The sequence below is a fragment of the Astyanax mexicanus genome, chromosome 2 (genome assembly GCF_023375975.1).
Source record: "Astyanax mexicanus isolate ESR-SI-001 chromosome 2, AstMex3_surface, whole genome shotgun sequence".
Classification (NCBI taxonomy): Eukaryota; Metazoa; Chordata; class Actinopteri; order Characiformes; family Acestrorhamphidae; genus Astyanax; species Astyanax mexicanus.
In genome coordinates, this window is record NC_064409.1 from 45,160,087 (window position 1) to 45,171,512 (window position 11,426).

General features: G+C 40.4%; 1 protein-coding gene across 1 annotated transcript; it reads right to left on the bottom strand.

Annotated features, from left to right (window-relative positions):
* Positions 1–4,340: 4,340 nt before the first annotated feature.
* LOC125799097 (uncharacterized) lies at positions 4,341–11,169 on the bottom strand. Its single transcript, XM_049475057.1, has 4 exons — positions 10,565–11,169; positions 10,111–10,393; positions 9,361–9,960; positions 4,341–4,601 (listed from the first exon to the last, which is right to left on the bottom strand). Exons 1-4 carry the CDS (start codon positions 10,807–10,809, stop codon positions 4,341–4,343), a joined length of 1,389 nt encoding a protein of 462 aa, XP_049331014.1. The 5' UTR covers positions 10,810–11,169.
* Between the last annotated feature and the right edge of the window lie 257 nt (positions 11,170–11,426).

Below are 11,426 nucleotides of genomic sequence, written 5' to 3' on the forward strand. Positions count from 1 at the left end.
TACAGAATACCTCGCCACAATGCAGACGGCGGATTTCGAGGCTCTTAAAAACGCGGTTAGTAATCAGAATAAGACACTACTACAACACCAGCAGCTTTTCGAGGAATTTTCTCAGTCTGTTACTGCTATGACTCAGCGTCAGGGAGATCAGCAGGACCAGCTGGCTCAGGTGATTGAAGGTATGAAGCAGTTATCTTCTCAGTTACAAACTTTGGGTGCTTCTGCTGTTCAGTCTGCTCCCAGTCCTGCTTTAGCTCAGAATGTTCCTAGCCACGCTTTTCCTGTAAGTAAACCTGACAAGTTTGATGGCTCTCCTAATTTGTGCAGGGGTTTTTTATTGCAGTGTTCCATTTATTTTAGTAATTCTCTCCCTAGCTCTGATAACTCTTGTATTGCGTTTGTAGTTTCCTGCATGACTGGTAAAGCGCTAGATTGGGCTACAGCTGTATGGTCTAACATACAATCTTGTACTTATGAGCAGTTTGTTGAACAGCTTAGTACTGTTTTTGATCATCCACATGAAGGCAAGTCTAGTGGAGAATTACTGTCGAAACTCAAGCAAGGTAATCGGTCTGTAGCTGAGTATGCTTTAGAATTTAGAACTCTGGCAGCTAGTAGCGGGTGGAATGAGCCAGCTTTAGAGGTAATGTTTCGAAATGGTTTGAATGCTGATGTGCTAACTGAGCTAGCTTGCAAAGATGATAATCTTGCTCTTGATGATTTGATTAAGTTAGCTATTCGTCTAGATCAGCTATTGCGTGAACGTAGACCCAGAAAATTTTTTCAAAACGCTGGTTCAGTTACCCATAGACCCCCCTCAAACACCACTCTCCCTTCTCCTCCTCAAACACCTCTGTACCATCGTGACCTGGATATGCTCCCGGAGCCCATGCAGTGTGATTCTTCCCGTTTGTCTCCAGAAGAAAGACTTCGTCGTCTACATAGTGGTCTATGTATGTACTGTGGCGGGGCTGGTCATGTTTTAAGTGATTGTCGGTCCCGTCCGCATAGACGTCAGGCGCTGACCCCTGGAAAGCGCGTGGAGCCTACTCCACGCGCTAAAGTGGTGAGTCATCCCACTCAGGGGTTAGTTTCACGGTCTTTCTTATTACCTGTTACACTCCACTGCCCTCCTTCTGTTTCTGTTTTCTCAGCCCTGATTGACTCCGGTGCAGAGGGAAATTTCATCAACAAGAACATCGTGGATCAGCTGAGGATTGCTACTTCACCATTGGAATTGGCACTGAAGGTTTCTGCACTGGATGGGGGTCCCGTAGGTTCTGGAACTATTTCCTACAAGACTGAGCCTGTTAAAGTAGCTACAAGTTTTCTCCATGTAGAATTTATTAGTTTCTTGGTTCTTGACACCTCAGAATTCCCCATAATCTTAGGGTTACCCTGGTTAGAGAAACACAATCCCAAGATCTCATGGTCTGACCAAGAACTGCTTTCCTGGTCCCCTTTTTGTTTTGAAAATTGTTTAACATCTCCTGTTTTGTCTGCTGGTACCACTTTCATCGAAAACTCTGAAAAGTCTGTTCAGATTCAGATTCCTCCTGAATATCTTGACCTAAAGGAAATTTTTAGTAAAGTTAATGCCACCAAACTTCCACCCCACAGAGTATATGACTGTACTATTGAGCTCCTTGATGGGGCCAACCTACCCAAGTCTAGAGTGTATCCTCTTACCCAAGCTGAAGAGAGAGCCATGGAGGAATATATAGAGGAGTTTCTAGCTCAGGGTTTCATCTGACCTTCTAAATCACCTGCTGCCTCTGGATTTTTCTTTGTACAAAAGAAGGATGGAGGTTTACGTCCTTGCATAGACTATAGAGGTCTGAATCAGATAACCAAGCCTTACCCCTATCCTCTGCCTCTCATTCCCGTAGCCCTAGAACAGCTAAGAGGAGCCACCATTTTTACTAAGCTAGATCTTAGAAGTGCTTACAATCTAGTTCGTATTAAAGAAGGTGATGAATGGAAGACCGCTTTTGTTACCACTAGGGGGCACTACGAGTACCTAGTTATGCCTTTTGGTTTACGTAATGCGCCTTCTGTCTTCCAGGCATTTATTAACGACATATTTCGTGACATGATTGGCCAGTTTTTAATTGTATATATTGACGACATCTTGATCTACTCAGATTCGTTTGAAAATCACGTCTGTCAGGTCCGTCAGGTACTCACAAGGCTGCTTGAACACCAATTATGTCAAGGGAGAGAAATGCGAGTTCCATCTCTCTTCTATTACTTTTCTTGGATACATCATTGGTCCAACGGGTATCACCATGGACGACCACAAGGTCGAAGCTGTTGTTAGTTGGCCCCAACCTAAATCAGTTAAAGAGCTCCAGAAGTTCCTAGGGTTCGCTAATTTCTATCGTAGGTTTATTAGAAATTTCAGCAGCATTGCGGCTCCCCTCACGGCTCTTCTGAAAGGAGCTACCAAAACTCTAGTATGGACCAGTCAAGCTGAGCAGGCTTTCCAATCTCTTAAAGACTCGTTCACTTCAGCCCCCGTACTTAAACACCCCGATCCTAGTCAACCCTTTGTAGTAGAGGTGGATGCTTCAGAAACTGGGGTGGGTGCAGTTTTATCCCAGAGGTTAGGTAATCCCGAGAAGCTACACCCTGTAGCTTTTTTCTCACACAAGCTCACACCCACTGAGAGAAACTACGGTATTGGCGATAGGGAACTGTTAGCCATGAAACTTGCATTTGAAGAATGGAGACATTGGTTAGAGGGGGCCAATCATCCGTTTATGGTGTTGACTGACCATAAGAACCTGGAATCTGAAATCTGCTAAAAGATTAAACCCTCGTCAAGCTCGTTGGTCCCTATTTTTCTCCCGCTTCAATTTTTCTATAACTTGTAGGCCTGGTTCTAGAAATTGTAAGGCTGATGCTCTGTCTCGCATTTATGCTGACAAAGCATTCCGTGACCCTTCCTCCTCTGAGACTATCCTCCAGCCTGGTGTGGTCGTGTCCTCCATTCGGTGGGAAGTCGATGATGAGATTGAGAATGCTTTGCGAAATTTTGACATACCTGCTCAGTGCCCTCCAGATAAGTTGTACGTTCCTCCTAGCTTTCGTGACCGTCTAATTACGTGGGCTCATTCGTCCATTACTTCTGGCCATCCTGGTGAGACCCGTACTCAGCAGCTTTTGCTGAATAGATATTGGTGGGAGAGCATGTCCTGTGACATACATAAATTTGTGTCATCCTGTTCTGTCTGTTGCCAGTGTAAAACACCCAAGTCTCTGCCCTCTGGCAAACTCGTCCCGCTGCCTGTCCCTGGTCGTCCGTGGTCTCACCTGGCTGTAGATTTTGTTACCGATCTTCCTCAGTCTCAGTCTTACACCACTATACTCACTGTCATAGATAGGTTCTCCCGTGGAGTTAGGTTTATCCCTTTTCAGTCACTACCTACAGCATTTCAAACAGCTGAAGTTTTGTTTAATCAGGTATTTTGAATTTTTGGCATACCAGAAGATATCGTATCGGATAGGGGCCCTCAGTTTACTTCTCAAGTCTGGTCAGACTTCTTTAAGCATTTAGGAGTTTCTGTTAGTCTTTCTTCGGGCTATCACCCTGAAACTAATGGGCAATGTGAAAGGATGAACCAGGAGCTAGGTAAATTCCTTAGACTATACTGTTTTGAAAATCCTAAAGACTGGGCTCGTTTCCTCCCCTGGGCTGAAATAGCCCAGAATTCCCTTACAAGCTCTACTACTGGAATTACCCCCGTCCAGTGCATGTTAGGATACCAACCCCCAATCATGCCTTGGTCAGGAGTCTCATCCGACGTCCCTGCTGTCGATGTTTGGATGAAGAGAAGTGAGGAGGTATGGGAACATACTCATCAACGCATTGAGACTGCCCTTCGTCGCCAAAAGGATAAAGCGGATCGCCATCGTGGAGAAACTCCCTCCTATCAACCCGGGGACAGAGTCTGGTTATCTACTCGTGATCTTCGAACTTCAGAGGGAAGTAAAAAACTTTCTCCCAAGTACATAGGCCCTTACAAGATTCTGAAACAATCAATGAAGTTACTTATCGTTTAGACTTACCCCGTCATTCTCGTCTGTCTAATTCGTTCCATGTTTCTTTGCTTAAACCTGTTATTTCAGATCCGTTGGACGAGGCCACGCCTGGTGAAACTCCTCCACCTCCGGTGACTGTTGATGAGTCGACCATGTATGCTGTTCGGCAGTTGCTGGACTCGTGGCGGCACTCTCCAGTACCTGGTCGACTGGGAGGGGTATGGTCCAGAGGAGAGGAGCTGGATCCCTGCTTCTCATATGTCAGATCCTGGCTTAGTTGCTGATTTCCATCAGCGTCACCCCGAGAAACCGGCTCCTCGTCCTAGAGGTCGACCTTGACGCAGATCTCCCAGTTCGTCCAGCGCTCGTCCCAGGGTCCGTCCTGCATGCCGATCTCTGAGCTCATCAGGTGCCCGTCCTGGTAGTTGTCCGAGAGGTCGCCCAAGGAAATCCAGTTCGGTCCAGCAACGTTGTGGCGTCAGTAGGTCACCCGGAGACGTCACCGGGGAGTTGGCTGCGAGTCGTCCCGGGCAGCCTCGCTCCTCGGCCTGCCCTGACTCTTTGGGGGGGGGGGGGAACTGTCACGCCTGCCACAGACTCTGTAGTTCCTTTCTCTGACTCTGCCGTTCCTGTCTATGGACAATCCCCGGTCCGGAACTACACCTCCCAGCATGCCCCTGTCAACACCACACGCTCGGACTCAGCCAACCGCGGCTCACTCGGGCGTTCTACGTCACCGGAATTTTAAACTGTGTTCAGGTGTTTATAATTTAGTTTTAGTATAAATATTCATATGCCAGAAATTGGTCGCTTGTCTCACAGTGTGAGCTATTTTGCAGGCCAATTTCTTAAGGTCAGGACCTGTTTTCCCAAAAATCTGCACAGTAACTATAAATTATTATTAGTCATATTTATTTTTGTCAGTTATAAGGATTTATATTTATGTTCGGTACACAGACTTATAGCTTAATATAGCAGACACAGGCATTCTGCTGTTTAATAATTTCAACATATGCTTATTCTCAGTCAATAGCTGGAGTTTTTGAAAAGATAAATTAAAAGAGAAAATAACTTTGACAAACATAAATTTATTTTATTTCACTTTGCTATTATGTCTGAAAAATAAAGCACATTGTCAGCGTCTGGTGCTGCCCGTCAATTATATAAAACTTAAAACATGCACAGAAATATAAAGCTATATTTTATAATTCGTTCCTTTTCGCCAGGGCAAATTTATTAAAATTATAAATATATTAATTTATTAATTAAAATCTCTCCAGTGCTCCAGAATATTAGGCACGCAAACCCAGCTTAGCGCAGCACCTGGCATTGCGCGCAGAATAACCTCTGTCTTCTAAAATAAACGTTTTAATAAATAAGGTCGGAGAAGTGTAGTAAAATTAATGCTATTAAACTTACTAAAGCTAATAAATGTACTGATAATTAATCAAGATAAATTGGACAAAATGCGCTGCGCCTCTCTCTCGCTCTCTTTCGCAGGGTGGAGCTGAATTCAGCGCGAGGCTACAGATAATATAAAACTCAATTCAGTTGAATAAAAATAAGTAAGGGCCTGTAAGTAAAAGCAAAGGACCTGTAAGTAAATATTGTCAAATATAAAGAATAGTTTGAGGTTTTGGTGAGCTGTTTTCATGATTTGAAACTGAAACTAACTGAAACTTTGATTATTCTGCAGAAAGCCTGGGTTATTTTTAATGAGTTTATATTTTATATTTTTTATTTATTCATTTTAATTATTTTTCTTCTTTTATTAATCAAATCATTAAATATATATCTTCATAAGATATACATTTTTTACCTTATGTCAATTTTTATGATCTTTTTAAAAGGTCCTATTTTTCCTTTTTTACGTATATATTTTATTCGTCTATAATAAATGTCAGTTTTTATTTCTATTTTTTATATATTTTTTTAATCCCTTTTAAACTGTTAATGCTCAGCGGCACTGTAAATGAGGGTCCCTATCCAGTGTGAATAATCGATTGCTTGTTTAATATTCAGTGTTGCAAAACCAGTTTTTACATAAACAATAAACAGAATAAAAAATAAAATTATTTTATTTTATTTAAGCTGCTGGTGTTTCTTTTGCAGCCTGAGGCGCAGTCATTTTTCTATGCACTCTCCTTCTGTAAAACGGACAACCCGTAGAGTCCACGTCGCCTCAGCCACCTGCGAGTCCATGTACGTCTCTTCCGTGGACTTTCAGCGCACAACAGGGCACAAATAAGCAAAGCTAAGCGCTTTCTTTTGCAAGGCGACATGTTGTGTTGAAGCGAGAGTTTGTACGCAAAGAAAGCTCCGCCTACGGGCTGCGTTTAGACGTGCAGTGTAAGCTCCCCCGTCGCAGCAGGTCAGTCGGACCGTACAGTGTGTGCAGATGAATCACAGGCGTTGTTCATACACGACAAACGATTCAAACGTGCTGTTTGAGCTCTCCAGAACGCATCCGATTACAAAAATCGCACAGTGTCCGCCTGGCTTAAGCTCTATTCTCTTTTGGTGAAACTGTTATATTAATACTATTTTAATGGTCATTAGATTGTTGTTTTCGTCCATTATTTTGTTTTGTTTATATATACATATTTCCTTTGAGTGTGGCTTGGTTTGTTTAACTCCATCCCCAGACGCGTTTTTCCGTTTTTTTCAGTATTATATGTTTTAGTAATTTTCTTTGGTTCTGTGAAGAATTTCGTTTTTATTTTTTGTAATTCGTTAGATTATATTTTTGTCAACATTTTGGGTTTATTTTCGTTTGTTATTTTTCTAATAATAATAGTGAATACATAATTGATTTCCTTTTTTTTTTGACGGGTGAATAATAAAAGTAACGCGATAGTTACTTTTACTGGTAACTAGTTACTTTTATAGTGGAGTAACTCCGTTAGTAACTCAGTTACTTTTTTGGAGAAGTAACGAGTAACTATAACTAATTACTTTTTCAAAGTAACGTGCCCAACACTGTTGTTTTGTCTCTCTGTGTTTCTCTGCGTTTCATAGCCCTAGTTCTTGCTCCGTGTTTATTTCTTGTTTAGTTTTCTAGTTTCTTGTTTCTTCCTCGTTTCCCCAGTTCCCTGCTTAGTGTTTAGTTCCTTTCTGCTTAGTTTATTTATTATTGTCTAGCCTAGTTTTTCCCTGTCTAGTATTAGCTTCTTGTTTGTTTTCCCTTGTAAATATATATGCCTGCCCTGTTTAGTTTTGTTTATCTTCTTGATTATTCTTGGTAGTTTCTAGTTTCTTTGTGTTCTTACCTCGTTTGTTTCTTTGTTTATTTACTCCCTGTTTGTTTATCATTAGTACTTCTTGTTTTGCTTAGTTTATGTTCTCTAGTCTTACTGGTTTGTTTTGGTTATTGGTTATTTGTTTATCTAGTTTCATTTATTTGGTTCACTCCCTTGTTCCTTGTATATATCTCCCTGTTCCGTATTTAAGTGTTTACTTGTTTCTTGTTTCTTTGTTACTTGTTATTTATTTATTAAATTATTATTTATTGATTTCACCCTACCTGCACTTGTGTCTGCTTTCCTCGTCACCCTGCCTGGGTATTCCTGACACCTCTTTACTATTCTTTACTTCCTTTTCTAAACATTTAACACAATTACACAATTGATGTTTGTTTCCAATCATTAATTAATGACACGTTAAAATGATTGTATTTTTATGTAAAACTGAGAGTTTGTAAAATAGGTTCAATCCTACAGAGATGATGTTCTGTTGATAATTTGCTTTATTATTATTCATTTTTATTATTCATTTTTAGGAAAGAGGGGAGATGAGAAAAAAAAGAGATCAAAGGTGTCTAAAAGTTTATACAAGTGAACATTACTAACTTTTTAAGTCAATTTGTGGGTTAATTTCACGAAGATACATCTGAAACATCTTCACGTCCCTGAGGGCCAGTTTGAGAATGATTAATACAATAAATATTGTGTCATATGTAGTAGTGTACTGTACTCAAACACAATTTCCAGTTAAAACTAGTTTTTCAAAATGTAAAAATAAAATGTAAAAAAAAAGTGGAAACAGCAATTTTCTTGAAACTTGTTTGAACTTCTCCCGTCAGAAGACCATTTTTAGTTTTCATTATAGGAAGAGAAAGTAAAATCAAACTCACCTCTTCTCAGATCTCAAAGGACATCAGATCTTAAATAATATTTTGAGTAAAATAATGACATACTGATGCAAAAAATAAATAAATAAAATAAAATAATAAAATAACTTACATTCAATTTAATGGAATTTTTACAAAGTTGTCTTTTTTTTGTTTGTATTTACACATATCCATTATTCTGACCAGGTCTATGTTTGTGTGTGTGTTTGTGTGTGTGTGTGAAAGAGAGACAATTTAATTTAATTTAGGCTGTATATGCCTTTTAAAAACCACAAACTTATTCATTTTCACATTTGACATCATCTGAATCTGGTGTATGTTATTATTATTATTTTTTGTTGTTGTTATTCTATTAGGAAAGGACCAATAGAAATGCCCCCAAAAGTCCTGCCTTACTCACATTATGTATGGAAGGTAAAATCATGTCAAGCCCAACGTACTTGAAATAAAATTGTTTATACCTTGACTTCCATTGAAGGTTAAGAATTGTTTTGCTTCAACTGAAAAGTCTTTGCATAACAGCATGGCTATATACATCTATATGTGAAAAAAAAAAAACTAAGCAAATGCAAAGAAAGAAAAACAAAAGGGCCCACAGGTGCAAAACTAGATGGCATACTACAGTTTTTCTGGATTGTTTACACACATTTCTGAAAACATGCCTCGTATTCTCAGAACTCTACACACAAATCCAACAAACACACACACAATGGGCAAAACCCTTCAATTCTCCTGCAAAATGAAACTTTACATTCAAAACAGTTTTATCTCTTCACAAAAGGCCATTTTGTGTTCAGATGACACACACAAACTATCATATGAACAGACAATTAAAAAAAGCATTTAAACACTGATGTGCTCAGTGTAAAACACCATTCTCCATTCATCATAATGACTTTTTGTTCAGTGTTACACTTACTACAGACATTAAATACATAAGTGCGTTGTAAAATATTTTAGAATATTGTTTTTATACTCAGAACACACAAATATACTGTAACAAACATGTTTTATTTTTCCCACAAAACAATGTACACAGTGTACATCCCAACCGACACAAAGTTGCACATACAGTGCAGAAGATTTTACTGTATACAGTTAATAATAAAAAAACAAAACAAAATAAACTATGCTGCATCCTCTCTTCTGTTTCGGTCTGGCCACAGCACCTCATCTACATCACAAGCAATGTTTTCCATGGCCAAGCAGCGGGGGAAATATCGCCTAGTATGGCGAATCCAGCCATGAAAAGCATCAACTGCTATATCTCCACATGCGTCTTCCATAGCTTGGAAAAGGGGTATACGCGTTTCTGAATTTAGGTCGTACACTTTCCATCTCCAGGCAGAAAAAAATTCCTCAATAGGATTGAGGAATGGAGAATATGGAGGGAGATAAACAACTGAAAAGCGTGGGTGGTCAGTGAACCAGTTATGAACCAGAGCAGCCCGGTGGAAGCTTACGTTGTCCCAAATGACAACGTACCTGAGCTGCTCTGGGCCGTCTATCTGATCTGGTGGAATGAGTGTGTTGTGTAGGGTGTCCAGGAATGTGATCAGATGGGCAGTGTTGTAGGGGCCAAGGGTAGCATGGTGATGGATGATGCCATGGTGGGTCATAGCTGCACACATTGTGATGTTCCCTCCGCGCTGGCCAGGGACTTCAACAATGGCACGCTGGCCGATTATATTCCTTCCCCTCCTTCGTCTTTTTGTGAGGTTGAATCCGACCTCATCAATGAAGATGAACTGGTGCTCCACTGCATCCACCTCCAGCTCAAGGACTCTCTGAAACACACATGACAATATCAGAAGTAGACATGGAGCGGTCACTATTGTGAAGCACAATCATTATGATTACAATATAATAGAAAGAAATATGTATGATATATACAATGTTGACAGTATGCATCAAGGGTGGGAATGTATAGGACGTACTTGCACATAGTTATATCGCAATTCTTTGACTCTTTCTGAATTGCGCTCAAATGGCACCCTGTAGACCTGCTTCATCCTCAGTTTATTTCTGTGCAAGACACGGTCCAGCGTTGATAAACTTACCCTATCAATATTTTGAAATATCTCATTGTTTTCTATTATTTTTCTTTGTATTTGCCGTAAGGTAATGGCGTTATTTTCAAGAACCATGTTCATGATCTCTGTTTCCTGTTCAGGAGACAGAAGACGGCCCCGTCCACCTCTTGTTGGTAATCTTTCAGTTCTGCAATACAAAGAGTGCAATACTGTAAATACTGTGTAGGAATACATTTCCCAAATACTCGAAACACAATGTCCTACAGAACAGTCCACAGGTAATACAGTACTACTGTACTCATTGAGTACTGTATTGATATGCAGTACTGCAGTTTTGTAGTGAGAGTAGATTTCTTACCTATTCTCATTGCGGAAAGTCCGGATGATGGATGCTACAGTGTACCTGCTCAAATTTGGCTGTACTCTTTGCCCAGCCTCCCTCATTGTTAGGCCATGGTTGACCACATGGTCAACCAAAGTGGCTCGGATCTCATCAGAAATGATTGTCCTTGGCCTTCCTCGTCCTCGTCCTCCCCATCGTCCTCCTCTTACTCTCACTCCTCTGGCTCTGGCTCTGCCTCTGTTTACAACATTGGGCTCCATTGCTCCAAAACAGAAGAGCTCACCTGTTGCCCTTTTATGCTAAAGCTCTGATTGCTGAGTGGAAACATGTGTGTTAGGTGTTTGCCCATGTGAGGAGTCAGTGTGCATAGTAGGGCAATTAACTTTAGAGTTTTGAATAACAGTGTGTTCCTTGTGAAAACAAGAGATTTTCTTCGTGACAATTGTGTGTAGAGTTTTGGAAAAAGTGTGTTTTAGAACTGCAATTTGAGTGTAAAGCAGGAATTGTGCTTGTAGTTTAGCAGAATTGGTTCAGGGGGTTGGTGCATGAGTTACATTTTGTGGTCATTGTGTTTCAAGTACCAATATTTGTGTGTAAACAATCGAGAAAAACTGTAATAAGATTTCCAGCTCATTGGCATAATTTGATTTGCCTTCACCTTCCTTTCTTTTTTCAATTCCCCTCAGATCTCAATGTGGAGATCATAAGTGAAAGTGAAGTGATGGTGCAATAGATTCATACCTTATGCATTAGCTGGCTGGGTGGGGGGTGATGTGAATGCACTGTGTTGGTCGGTACTGCATTTGTGAACTTTGTGTGTGTTTGTGTGTGTGTGGGTGTTTGTATGTGTGTGTGTGTGTGTGTGTGTTTGTATGTG

What these genes read in the sequence shown, in the direction of transcription:
- LOC125799097 (XM_049475057.1), bottom strand. Translation starts at nt 10,809, where the DNA reads ATGGAGCCCAATGTTGTAAACAGAGGCAGAGCCAGAGCCAGAGGAGTG. An exon ending in ACTTTCCGCAATGAGAATAG is followed by an intron (nt 10,394 to 10,564) that starts GTAAGAAATCTA and finishes TTTGTATTGCAG; the next exon opens with AACTGAAAGATTACCAACAA. An exon ending in TGCGATATAACTATGTGCAA is followed by an intron (nt 9,961 to 10,110) that starts GTACGTCCTATA and finishes TGTGTGTTTCAG; the next exon opens with AGAGTCCTTGAGCTGGAGGT.